Source organism: Pan paniscus, chromosome 4, assembly GCF_029289425.2.
Source record: "Pan paniscus chromosome 4, NHGRI_mPanPan1-v2.0_pri, whole genome shotgun sequence".
Classification (NCBI taxonomy): Eukaryota; Metazoa; Chordata; class Mammalia; order Primates; family Hominidae; genus Pan; species Pan paniscus.
In genome coordinates, this window is record NC_073253.2 from 66,642,137 (window position 1) to 66,654,848 (window position 12,712).

Consider the following 12,712-nt stretch of genomic DNA (forward strand, 5'->3'; position numbering starts at 1 on the left):
ATAAGGGCTGAACTGCTACTCTGTTTCTGAATTCTGTTGTTCATCCATGGCCTTCCCTTCTTCAGAAAAAAAAAAAAAATTATGAAAGAGAGCTTACGAAAATATCTCAGGGGAACAATTTTTCTAATGCAGAATAATAGACCTTGTCTTATGAATGTGAATCAGGAAATATTTGACAGGCTACAGTCACATTTTCCATCTGTACATGTGGCCTGTGACACTGAGGCCACCCAAAGAGATGAGCTGTCACCTAAGAAGGATCAGCTCAGATGGTCTGGTGCAAACATCAATGCAGTCCTCTATAAAACCATGTCCCAAAACTACCTTTTCCATCCTGAGGAGAGTAATTATAGATTGTGCCCAAATCTGGCTTTCCCATCACTTAACCAAATCCAACTACCAGGCCCAGAATAGAAACTGTATGACTACTGACACTGTTTTGATTTTAAAATAGGCAACAAGATTATGAAGAATGATACCAGAAAAAAAAAAATTCAATTTGCAACTAACTCTTGAATATTACATTCTGGCATATTATAGAGATTTAGTTAAAATTATACATAATTTCATCTTTCTGTCTGAATAATTTTTATGATGCTATTAAATGGCTGCTGGAATGCAATGGCTAATGAGCTCAATAAAATGAAAATTATTTATAAGCAAGATCCTTATTTATTTGTTCACATGAACTTCATTGTAAAAACTCAGCTCAAAGAGTTTCTTGTAACTAATACTAAAACCAGAAGCCAAAAATCACCCTGATGGTCAGTGACAATGATTTCATCAACAGTGAGAGTTTTTTCCTCAGATCACAGGAATGCCTGTGACAAGAGTTTATAAGGAATGCGTCCTAGAGTGGTATGACCAAAAGAGGCTTTACAAAGCACCTAAAGCACAGGCTTTAATGCAGTCTTCTGTTCTTTCCACCATACCAATATGCTGTGGACAAGATAAAGCCAATCTGGGATGAAGGTGGCCACTTTCTAGGAGCATAACAGACACCTTTGATCTGGGAGATTACTAGCAACTCCACACAATAGGTTGAACATAGATGTGAGTGAATGCACATACTTTCTTTGGTTTTCCTCTCTTCCATCAAAGTTTCACTCATTTGACCAGTTACACGAATAACCCATACCCACTATCCTGCCACCATGTTTTTCGAGAAGGCAGCCCCAATGCAAAGTGCAAAGAAACACACCACATTCTTTGAGAAAACCAAAAGCGCTGGCTAATTCAAGGCCAAATAGTGGCAGCTATAACTTTGAAACTCTGATACAATAACCTATGTTACAGCTGTTCTCTGGTGTTTCAAGTAGCATTGAAATTGGGAGACAAATGGGCTTATAATCTCCAAGTCAGATTATCTTGAAGCCTATTAATTAATCAATTAATTAACTAATGTAAATTCCATAAGACCAGGAATTTTCAGCTGTTGTCTTCACTGAGGTATCCCCTGGACCTACAACAGTAGCTTAGGAAAGAGTACTATATATTATAATTATTTGTTCAATGAATGGTTATGGATATGAATAGTGGTATCTTTATTTTATAAAAGTATTACAAAGCTGACATGAAACTGCTAAATAATGTCTATTTCGTTACTCAAATACTATACAAGATAATTTTAACTGGCCTAGTTTCTATTCTCGTCAGAAATACATGACTTTATTGCTTTACCAATTTGCAAGCCTTGACTCTTCCTCCACCCAAAAACATAACAAATCCAAGAAGGCTGGACTTTGTTTATCTGAATCATACTTATCCATGAAAAACAGGAAAATCCTGCCTGAGTGTGGTGGCTCACGCCTGTAATCCCAGCACTCTGGGAAGCCAAGGTGGGCAGATCACCTGAGGTCAGGAGTTTGAGACCAGCCTGGCCAACATGATGAAATCCCATTTCCACTAAAAATACAAAAATTAGTCAGGCGTGGTGGCGCATGCCTGTAATCCCAGCTACTTGGGAGGCTGAGGTGGGAGAATCGCTTAAACCTAGGAGGCGGAGGTTGCAGTGAGCTGAGATCACACCACTGCACTCCAAGCTAGGTGACAGAGCAAGATTCCAACAAAAAAAAAAAAAAAAAAAGAATCCAGTTAGACAGTTAGATGGACAAAATATTTTATATTTTCAAGTGTCTTCAAAGAATCAATTTCTAAGTAAAAATAATATGTATTTAAACTTATAGCCATATTACACAAGACTGTAAAACATTATTAGACTGCAAATACCACAGGCAGCTAGATGTGTTTAGACAGTACATAAAAAATAAATGAAAATATTTATTTTTAAAAACATGCAAGATATTTCAGGTTGTAAAAAGTTTAAAATATCTCCTGAACAGCTAACTACTCCTTGCATTCTTACTACTACTCTACTTGTCTTAGCATACTATCACATTAAACGGAATTCATTCATTGATTGATCTGTTAATAGAGGTTTCTTCATAACTATAAACTCTTGAGGACTGGACTTACGCATCCTTGTATGCTCAGTACCTAGCAATAAATTTCTCAGTAAGTTATTAGTAGAAGGATATAGCAGAACATTAACATGAAAGCAATACATAACATCAGCTAGTCAATCAAAGAAGTTGAGGCCGGGTGCGGTGGCTCACGCCTGTAATCCCAGCACTTTGGGAGGCTGAGGCAGGCAGTTTACTTGAGGTGAGGAGTTCAAGACCAGCCTGGCCAACATGGCAAAACCCCGTCTCTACCAAAAATACAAAAATTAGCCAGGTGTGGTGGTATGCGCCTGTAGTCCCAGCTACTTGGCAGGCTGAGGCAGGAGAATTGCTTTGAACCCGGGAGGCAGAGGTTGCAGTGAGCTGAAATCATGCCACTGCCCTCCAGCCTGGGTGACAAGAGTGAAACTCCATCTCAAAAACAAAATAATAATTAAAAAAAATAAGTTGAAAGTTGTTTAATAAATTCAAATGACTTCTGTGATAATTCAAGCAATGATTTATAGAAAGAAAATCAAGCAGTAATTATAATAAAAAAATTCTACCCCTTTCTTTTTTTTTTTCAGAAGGAGCCTCGCTCTGTCACCCAGGCTGGAGTGCAATGGCACGATCTTGGCTCACTGCGAGCTCCGCCTCCTGGGTTCACGCCATTCTCCTGCCTCACCCTCCCAAGTAGCTGGGACTACAGGTGCCCACCACCATGCCTGGCTAATCTTTTGTATTTTTAGTAGAGACGGGGTTTCACCATGTTAGCTAGGATGGTCTTGATCTCCTGACCTCGTGATCCGCCCGCCTCAGCCTCCCAAAGTGCTGGGATTACAGGCATATTCTACCCCTCCCTAATTACTCAATGGGAACACTATCTCTGCCTTATAATGAAAAGCCTATCATATAATCAGTCCAAAAATTGGGAAGGAAAAAGACAAAATATCCGTGGCTCTTACGTCATAAGATTGTTGTCATAAAATCCTTTTAGACATCAAGCAGAAGTTAGGTAAGCTATACAGGCATTCTGGGCTACTGGGAAGCAAATGATATCTTTGCCACTAACAAAAGTCTAAGCCAGTGAACTTTCATGACATTCTAAAATGAGTTCTTGTCATGAAATGTCATGTGCTTCATTATATAATCTTAGCTCGTGAGCATATTATGACTATGGGCAAAGTAAAGGAAAACAGGAGTGTCTCTAAATCAATCATGGGCCATGAAGCCAGACAGACTGTATGACAGATGCGATTTTTCTTGGCACCACTTGGGCGTAACTAATTGATGACAATCATATGTCCACACTGGCACATTTCCACAGGGGATGTGTGTGAATATGTCACCACATCTGGATGCTAGGCATGCTGGGGTCCTGAGGCACAAAGACCTGCTAACTCCAGAGGCCCAGCAGCTGTACTCAATGAACACCGTGGGAGCTCCACAGAGTGATGAAAGGACTAAATTACTGCAAACTGTAAATACAGATTTATTTCATTAAAATATGAGGTAACTGCTGCAGCCATCTCTTGTTCAAACAGACGTTTGCCCTTTAAAAAAAAAAAGGAAAAAAGCTAGCATCTATGTATATACATATTCCTAACTTCGTAAAGAAAATTTGCATTTCTCCTGTGAAAAGATAACACACGCACAAAGCAAAATCACAAAGTTTCTACAAATCTCTTTCAATAAAAAAAATTCACACAGAAAAATATGATGATCTACTGTCATAATTTTAGCAAGAATAGTCCTCTTCCATTTAATTCAAATGGAAGATTTACATAATTTGTTACAAAGTTCATGTTGAAAATTCAACATACTATAGTAAAAAAACTACAATATATTAATATATTTTACCTTTAATATGAAAGAAAAATGACTATAAATAACTAACTTACAAATAGAGAAACTAGACTGAATTAATAATCTTATTCTGATCCTACATAATAAATTATTAATAAATTTATAAAATTATTTGAACTATGTTAATAATTATGTGAAGCAATGAAAAGCTCTCTCATGAAAAGGCTTTGGTCCTATTCACACAATCACTTCAATAAAAAATGTAGAACTGAAAAACTATTCATATATGTATAATTAAATATTTCTCTTAAACCTTTCATCAAATAATTACTCTTCCCAAGCACTGTCACAGAAATCATCCTACAACAGTAGTTTATATCATGTCCTCATAGATAAAATTCTAATTTTAATCAGATCAGAAACAAAAAATTCATTTGTCTTATCCTTTTTCCTTTCAGATCATTTTTCCCATCTCTCTTATTTCCTTTGACATTTCCCTTAAGATGCTGCCTTCCTTCAAGCTACACTACAGTCACGATGTTCTTCACTCCACATCCACCTATTTAACACTGGACTGATTTTCCAAGATGTCTGGTTAACCTAGGCTGATCAACAGGTAACAAGAGAGGTATGTCAAATTAATCCTTCCCTTCCCTAAGGATAATTAAGACATGAAAGGCATTTTTCTTTCTCTATTATGATTGCCACCTATCTCCTAAATATTTATGTGGTGAAAGAGGGCATTACGAATACATTACACTTTTTCACATCTGGACTGAATAGAGAAAACAGTTTCTTTTTAGGAAAATCATAAAACGTTGTTTAACATATCCTTTTCACTTGCAGGCCTACAAATGTTCTCAGCAGCAAAATGATGGCTTTAAAAAGCACAGTTTAATATCCTATGTAAAAATTGGAATAAGTAACTAAAAAGTAGACTTCTTATGCAAAAATTTAAAAATAAAGTCAATGACTTTTCTCATCTTCTACCTTCAATTCATCTAAGACTCTCAATAAACATGAAAATCTTATCACAGAAATGCTGGTCCCACCACAAAATAGTATTTTGATTCTATATATTTGACAAACACAGACTATAGATTGGAGGAAGGAGTGGAGAAGGAGTGAGACAAGAAAGGAAGTGTAGGAAACAAAGGAAGGAAGAAATAAAGTGCAGCTGACACTAATACAATTAACTGCCGACACTAATACAATTAAGGTAGCCCCCTGATTTCATCATCTAAGTTTCTTTCACCACTACTAGTAGCTGGGACATTCCAGCCAGAGATTAGGATTCTGCATCCAGTCCAGCACAAGTACTCTGACTGGCTAACTCAGCTAACTCAGCAAAACAGTAACCAGGGCACAGGTTTATTACTTGGTCTTGCTCTTCAAGGCCTCTCTTTTAAGACCTTTTGTTTTTATTCAGTGTGACCGGAAACCAAAAAGATACAACTTGATGTAGTTAAAATGCTTCGCTTGACCTCTTTCCTCAAATCAAACCACAGAGAAACAAGACATCTGATTTCCCCATTAATAAATCCCCAAGAATTTGGAATAACACATTTTCCTTTTCTAAAATGAGTCGATAATATTTGAGTTGATGCTAATCCAGGAACAGCAAAATCTAAATAGTAACACTAAGACCAGAATATGGCTTGTTCATTAACAACTTAACTTCTTTACCTAGGATTACACATGTAAAACACCACTTTAAGAAACAGTCATCTTTTTCAGAAGCCATATACAGCTGACCCTTGAACAACATGGGTTTGAGCTGAGAGGGTCCACTTATCCACAGATTTTCTTCTACCGCTGCCACTCATGAGAGCAAGACCAACAACTCCTCTTCCTCCTTCTTCTCATCTCACTCAACGTAAAGACAAGGATGAAAACCTTTATGATGATCCACTTCCACTTAAGGAATAGTAAATATATTTTCTCTTCCTTATGATTTTCTTAGTAACATTTTCCTTTCTCTACTATTTAATACATATAATATACAAAATTTGTTAATTGATACACATTTTGTTTATGTTATCAGTAAGCATTCTGATCAGCAGTAGGCCATTAGTAGGTAAGTTTTTGGAGAGTCAAAAGTTATATATGGATTTTTAATTGTATGGGCGGGTCAGTGCCCTAACCCCTACATTGTTCAAGGGTCCACTGTATTTCCTTTTCTCCACACACACATCTTTACACATAGTGCAAGCCTCTCCACTGCAAATGCTTACCTGACTTTTTTGCCTTGCTCAGTGAGCATCTTTACCAAATCAGCAATGGGGTATTGAGCTTTGGCTGCACAGAGACCATAGCCTGCAAGGAACATTAAGAACACAGAAGAATGTGTTTTTTATTTTGAAATTACATGAAGTACAACTTCTCTCTTGATGAAAACACATGTTTATGCCAACAGAGGCAATCATTTAACAGGACTAGAAATGAAAGCAAATTTATAAGCTGGGCTTTTAAAAATATTGCCCTAAATTTGAAATTGAAAATGTAATGATTGCTCCTCAATCTTCTGTAGTGTCTCATGCTGCTGTGCAACCCCACCCCCAACACTGCACACACCCTTGGGTGTTCCCTCTCTTGTCTCTTTCTCTGTCTCTGTCTCTGTCTCTCTCTCTCTCTCATGTTTTTAAACTCTCTTCATACTTGGCTTTGACGACACTGCGGTCCCCTGTCCCAGCCTAACTTTGTTATTATTCTTTCTCTAGTTCCTTGAATAGTTTTTCTCCTTCTTTTTTCCGCTTATATAAGTTTCCAAAGGGCTTTAACTTTGCCCCTCACATTCTCCTTGAAAATCTCAGCTCCTCTCATGGCTTCAACAACCATCTCATGATTCCCAATCTGTCTGCAGGCTTGACCTGTCATTTGAGCGCCAGTATAACATGGCTCTTGTCCTATCTTCACCTCAAATTTAATGTCTCAAAAAAAGAACTCAAAATTTCCCCCCACCCCACACTCTAAAAACTGTTTCCATATTTCTGATGTTATTACAGGTATAACCAAGAACTTTAGTCATCTTCACCCTCCTTTCTGTCCATTCTACCTGCACAATGAATCTCACATCTGTCCCCACTTTTCTATCCCCGTTTTTTCAAATGCCAAGTTTCTGCTCAAGCTATTCCAGTTGGCTTCTCCCATCCCAACACCATCTATTCTCTAAGTCCTAAAAACAAATCGTCGCCTCCCTACAAACCTTCATAGGTTTCTTGTGATTGAAAAACTGTCTACATAGTTCAGTTTAGCCCTTATCATAACCCACCTTGCATTACTGATCTACCTATCTGACTTAATCACTAGATGGAAAGTGCCTAGAGGAAATAGATTGTGTCCTCTACATCTTTACACCTTTATACTCCAGAACAGCATTGCTCAATAGGTAAGACCAATGCTACTTTGGGTGTGATGATTCATTATGCAGCAGTGTCCCACACGTTACAGTACATTTCATTTATCTGCTTCCATCCACTAATTGACAGTAGCAGTCCCATCTTTGGACAACCAAAAACCCAAATCCACCTATTTCAAATGCCCCTAAAAAGTGATATTGTCCCAAGTTGAGAAGGCTTACACTTTAACACTCAATTCAGCTAATGTCTCCTATTTTTACTTCAGTACATAACTAACTAGTAAACTACTCACATGTCAAATCAGTAGATTTTATTTACAGAAAACTCATTTGATAACATGATAGAGTTAAAATCTTAATCTGAAACCAATGTATGACTCATAATACCACAGCATCCTGTGAAAACAGTGAAGAAGAACTGAGCTAAAACTCAGAAAACTGGAAAATTGAGGCCTGGAGAGATTAAATGACTTGGGCAATGTCACATAGATTGTTAGAGGCAAAATTAAGAACAAAAGTGAGGTATCGTGACTCCATACCAAGCTCTTTCTACTAGGCCACATTGCCTCATTTTGTTGAAAACCACATGATTCTTGATCATTTTTTAAATAATCATTTTTGAAAAAACAATAACATTTATTGAGCAACTCTAATGAGTGAGCTAAAGACTTTCATATACTATATCTAATTTAATCTTGACAATGGGCCCAAAAATTACCAATGAGAGGAAAAAAGACTCGAAAATGATGTAAACATGTACACATAATCACAGAAAGACATGGCTAGAACCCACTGTAAGAATTTATAGAATTTCCATGCGATCTCCAAAATATTAATTTAAACTGAGAATTCTCAGTATTTTTCACTTAGTAATCATAGATTTGCTATTAAGTTTCCATTATATTTTCAAAACTAAAGAAGTTTCAATTCTACTTTCCTATTATAAGAAATTTTAATGTCATCAATTATAACAGCTATTATAGGTTATTTGCTTTTGCTTTTTTTCTTTACCTGGTGTAATAATAATGCTATTAGCTTCTCGAATCATGTCAATTGCATTGTCAAGGTTGATTTCCGTATGTGTGCCAGAAATTTCCATGGGTTTTCCACCAGCTGTTGAAGTGGTGCCATAGCCTCCAAGAATCACATTAGCCAGGGAGCGATTCATTGCCTAGAAAGCCAAATTATGAGCTGTGAGAGTTTAACACACATAACTTTGTGAGAATAGTACAAATGTTGTGTATATGATATTTGGAATCATTTTAAAAGGTTTATTTGATCATTTAAAACACTTTAATCAGATAAATTTCAGCTGGTTTCTGAAAATCACTTCAAAAATTGAAATGACAGAAGATATCTGAGAACCATATTATCTTTTTCCCTATCAAATCAATTGCACACTGATATATTTTCAGTAAAAAAATAGAAACCAAGAAAAAATCATCAGTAAAATTAATAAACTAATGAAAAAATCGCATCTATTTATTACTGTCTGAATGCTGATTGAGCAATTTTATCTCTCAGCTGAATTCTGCTACAGATTCCATCTTCACAGATACCAGCTGTGAAGAAGCAACTGGTAAGAATCAAAACAGTAAAGATCCATTTCATCTAGAATTTTGCTGCCCTCTGTCATCAAGAAAATAGAAATATGGGGGTTGATACTGTCTTATTTTCCAAATCAATTATAGCTCCACAAAGCCCCATACCTAAGTTTTAATAGAAGTAACTGGGTTCATCATTAGGACTCTAAAATATTTCACTTCCAAATAGGTAGAAGAATAAAGTTATATACTCTTTAAAATTTATACTCACTCTTTTAACTAGAAAAATAATCTCAAAAGAAAAATAAGATAAATGAACTTCTCATGCTCATTTATAATCACTCAAGAATGTACCATAGGAATGCCACTGCTGAAATATGTTACAGTAACTGATCTGGTTTTGAAAACAGTTCATTTGTAGACCTCTGGAGGTGGGGTAGTAAAAGAAAGGGAAAAAAAAAACTAGTTGTTCTGAGTAATCAAATGCATTTTAAGAATTCAAATCACTGCATGTGATCGAAACTGTCATTCTACATAATCATAACTGACTTTATCACTTCAGAACAAATTTCCAAAAACTTATTGAACTCTATTTTAAGTGCTGTAATAAATATATTATTGCTTCGTTATACAACGTAAAGGCTATATAAGTGTCAATCTATTGCTTTTTTTAAAAATACAACACTTTAGTATTAAAAAAGTAAAAAAGCACCAAGATCTTCAATGATAAGTACCACATCGAGACAACTATGGCCACCCCACACAATGATGGCTCAGCCTGCTACCAGCTTGGTGGAGACATTTCCATTATGCTGAGTAGGGGCCAGACAAAGGCAGGGAGGAAAAGGTACACAGAAGATAAGCAAGAAGCCATACTTTAATAAAGCCTAAATAACGTAAATTTCAAAGATGATGAATCAAAATGTTGCCAGAATTGTAATTGTTCTTTCAATCTAAACTCGTTTATCAGACACAACATTGACATTTTACAGAGCCCAAAGTCTGACAAATTTGTCTAAGATTATTACATACAAAATAAAACCTGAAATGTCTTTACGTGTATTATTAAAGGATAAGAGGGTGAAAGAATTAAAGTGATGTCTTTTTTTTTTTTTTTTTTGAGATGGAGTCTCGCTCTGTCACCCAGGCTGGAGTGCAGTGGCATGATCTCAGCTCACTGCAACCTCCACCTCCTGGGTTCAAGAGATTTTCCTTCCTCAGCCTCCAGAGTAGCGGGGATTACAGGTGCATGCCACCACACCTGGCTAACTTTTTATATATTTGGCAGAAATGTGGTTTCACCATGTTGGCCAGGCTGGTCTCAAACTCCTGACCACAAGTGATCTGCCTGCCTCGGCCTCCCAAAGTGCTGGGATTACATGAATGAGCCACAGTGCCCAGCTAAAGAAATGCTTTTAATTAAGTTCACAATCCCTAGCTGACATGGTGTTTTAAATTCCTAACACATTCCTCCCATATTTAAAACCAACGTTTAATGGAAACACAAATAGCCACATCTGAGACGTCCCAAACATTCAACTCATTGATCTACATTAATCCTTTCTAGTTTTGAATTATACAGTTCTGAAATTGTTATCAAAATATAGGTTCTACCAAATTTTTGCCCTTAAAATTGATTTAAAGGACTATTTCAGACATTAAGATACTTCTGTCATAGATAACTTTTTTAAAAAAAGAGTCCAGTGAGGATTGGGTTCCAAGATGGCCGAATAGGAAGAGCTCCAGTCTACAGCTACCAGCATGAGAGACGCAGAAGACGGGTGATTTCTGCATTTCCAACTGAGGTACCAGGTTCATCACGCTGGGGCTTGTCGGACAGTGTGGGCAAGACAGTGGGTGCAGTCCACCAAGCGTGAGCCGAAGCAGGGCGAGGCATTGCCTCACCTGGGAAGCACAAGGGGTCAGGGAATACCCTTTACTAGCCAAGGGAAGTGGTGATGGAGGGCACCTGGAAAATCAGGTCACTCCCACCCTAATACTACTGCGCTTTTCCAATGGTCTTAGCAAATGGCACACCAGATTATAGCCCATGCCTGGCTCAGAGGGTCCCATGCCCACAGAGCCTTGCTCATTGCTAGCACAGCAGTCTGAGATCGAACTGCAAGGTGGCAGCAAGGCTGGGGGAGGGACGCCCACCATTGCTGAGCCTTGAGTAGGTAAATAAAGCAGCTGGGAAGCTCGAACTGGGTGGAGCCCACCGCAGCTCAAGGAAGCCTGCCTACCTCTGTAGACTCCACCTTTGGGGGCAGGGCATAGCCGAACAAAAGGCAGCAGAAACCTCTGCAGAGTTACATGTCCCTCTCTGACAGCTTTGAAGAGAGTAGTGGTTCTCCCAGCATGGAGTTTGAGATTTGACAACGGACAGACTGCCTCCTCAAGTGGGTCCCTGACCCCTGAGTAGCCTAACTGGGAGGCACCCTCCAGTAGGGGCAGACTGACACCTCACATGGCTGGGTACCCCTCTGAGACAAAGCTTCCAGAGGAACGATCAGGCAGCAACATTGCTTTTCAGCAATATTCGCGGTTCTGCAGCCTCCACTGCTGATACCCAGGCAAACAGGGTCTGGAGTGGACCTCCAGCAAACTCCAACAGACCTGCAGCTGAGGGTCCTGACTGTTAGAAGGAAAACTAACAAACAGAAAGGACATCCACACCAAAACCTCATCTGTACGTCACCATCATCAAAGACCAAAGGTAGATAAAACCACAAAGATGGGGAAAATACAGAGCAGAAAAGCTGAAAATTCTAAAAATCAGAGCGCCTCTCCCCCTCCAAAGGAATGCAGCTCCTCGCCAGCAATGGAACAAAGCTGGATGGAGAATGACTTTGACAAGTTGAGAGAAGAAGGCTTCAGACGATCCAACTTCTCCGAGCTAAAGGAGGAAGTTTGAACGCATCACAAAAAGCTAAAAACCTTGAAAAAATATTAGACGAATGGCTAACTAGAATAAACAGTGTAGAGAAGTACTTAAATGACCTGATGGAGCTGAAAACCATGGCACAAAAACTACATGATGAATGCACAAGTTTCAGTAGCCGATTCGATCAACTGGAAGAAAGGGTATCAGTGATTGAAGATCAAATGAATGAAATGAAGCGAGAAGAGAAGTTTAGAGAAAAAATAGTAAAAAGAAACGAAGAAAGCCTCCAAGAAATAGGGGACCATGTGAAAAGACCAAATCTACGTCTCATTGGTGTACCTGAAAGTGATGAGGAGAATGGAACCAAGTTGGAAAACACTCTGCAGGATAATATCCGGGAGAACTTCCCCAACCTAGCAAGGCAGGCCAACATTCAAATTCAGGAAATACAGAGAATACCACAGAGATACTCCTCAAGAAGAGCAACTCCAAGACACATAATTGTCACATTCGCCAAAGTTGAAATGAAGGAAAAAATGTTAAGGGCAGCCAGAAAGAAAGGTCGGGTTACCCACAAAGGGAAGCCCATCAGACTAACAGCTGATCTCTCAGCAGAAACTCTACAAGCCAGAAGAGAGTGGGGGCCAATATTCAACATTCTTAAAGAAAAGAATTTTCA

The 12,712-nt window shown here is 38.1% G+C and overlaps 1 protein-coding gene across 4 annotated transcripts in view; it reads right to left on the reverse strand.

Moving 5' to 3' along the window:
- The window catches only part of NNT (nicotinamide nucleotide transhydrogenase), a 105,192-nt gene that overhangs the window by 22,428 nt on the left and 70,052 nt on the right, over positions 1-12,712 (reverse strand). For all 4 annotated transcript variants that reach the window (XM_008963360.4, XM_003811010.5, XM_003811009.5 and 1 more), the window contains exons 18-19: positions 8,617-8,776; positions 6,482-6,563 (exon numbers count right to left, since the gene is read on the reverse strand). In XM_008963360.4, coding sequence (XP_008961608.1) covers positions 6,482-6,563; positions 8,617-8,776 — 242 coding nt within the window. The remainder of the gene's footprint in view (positions 1-6,481; positions 6,564-8,616; positions 8,777-12,712) is intronic.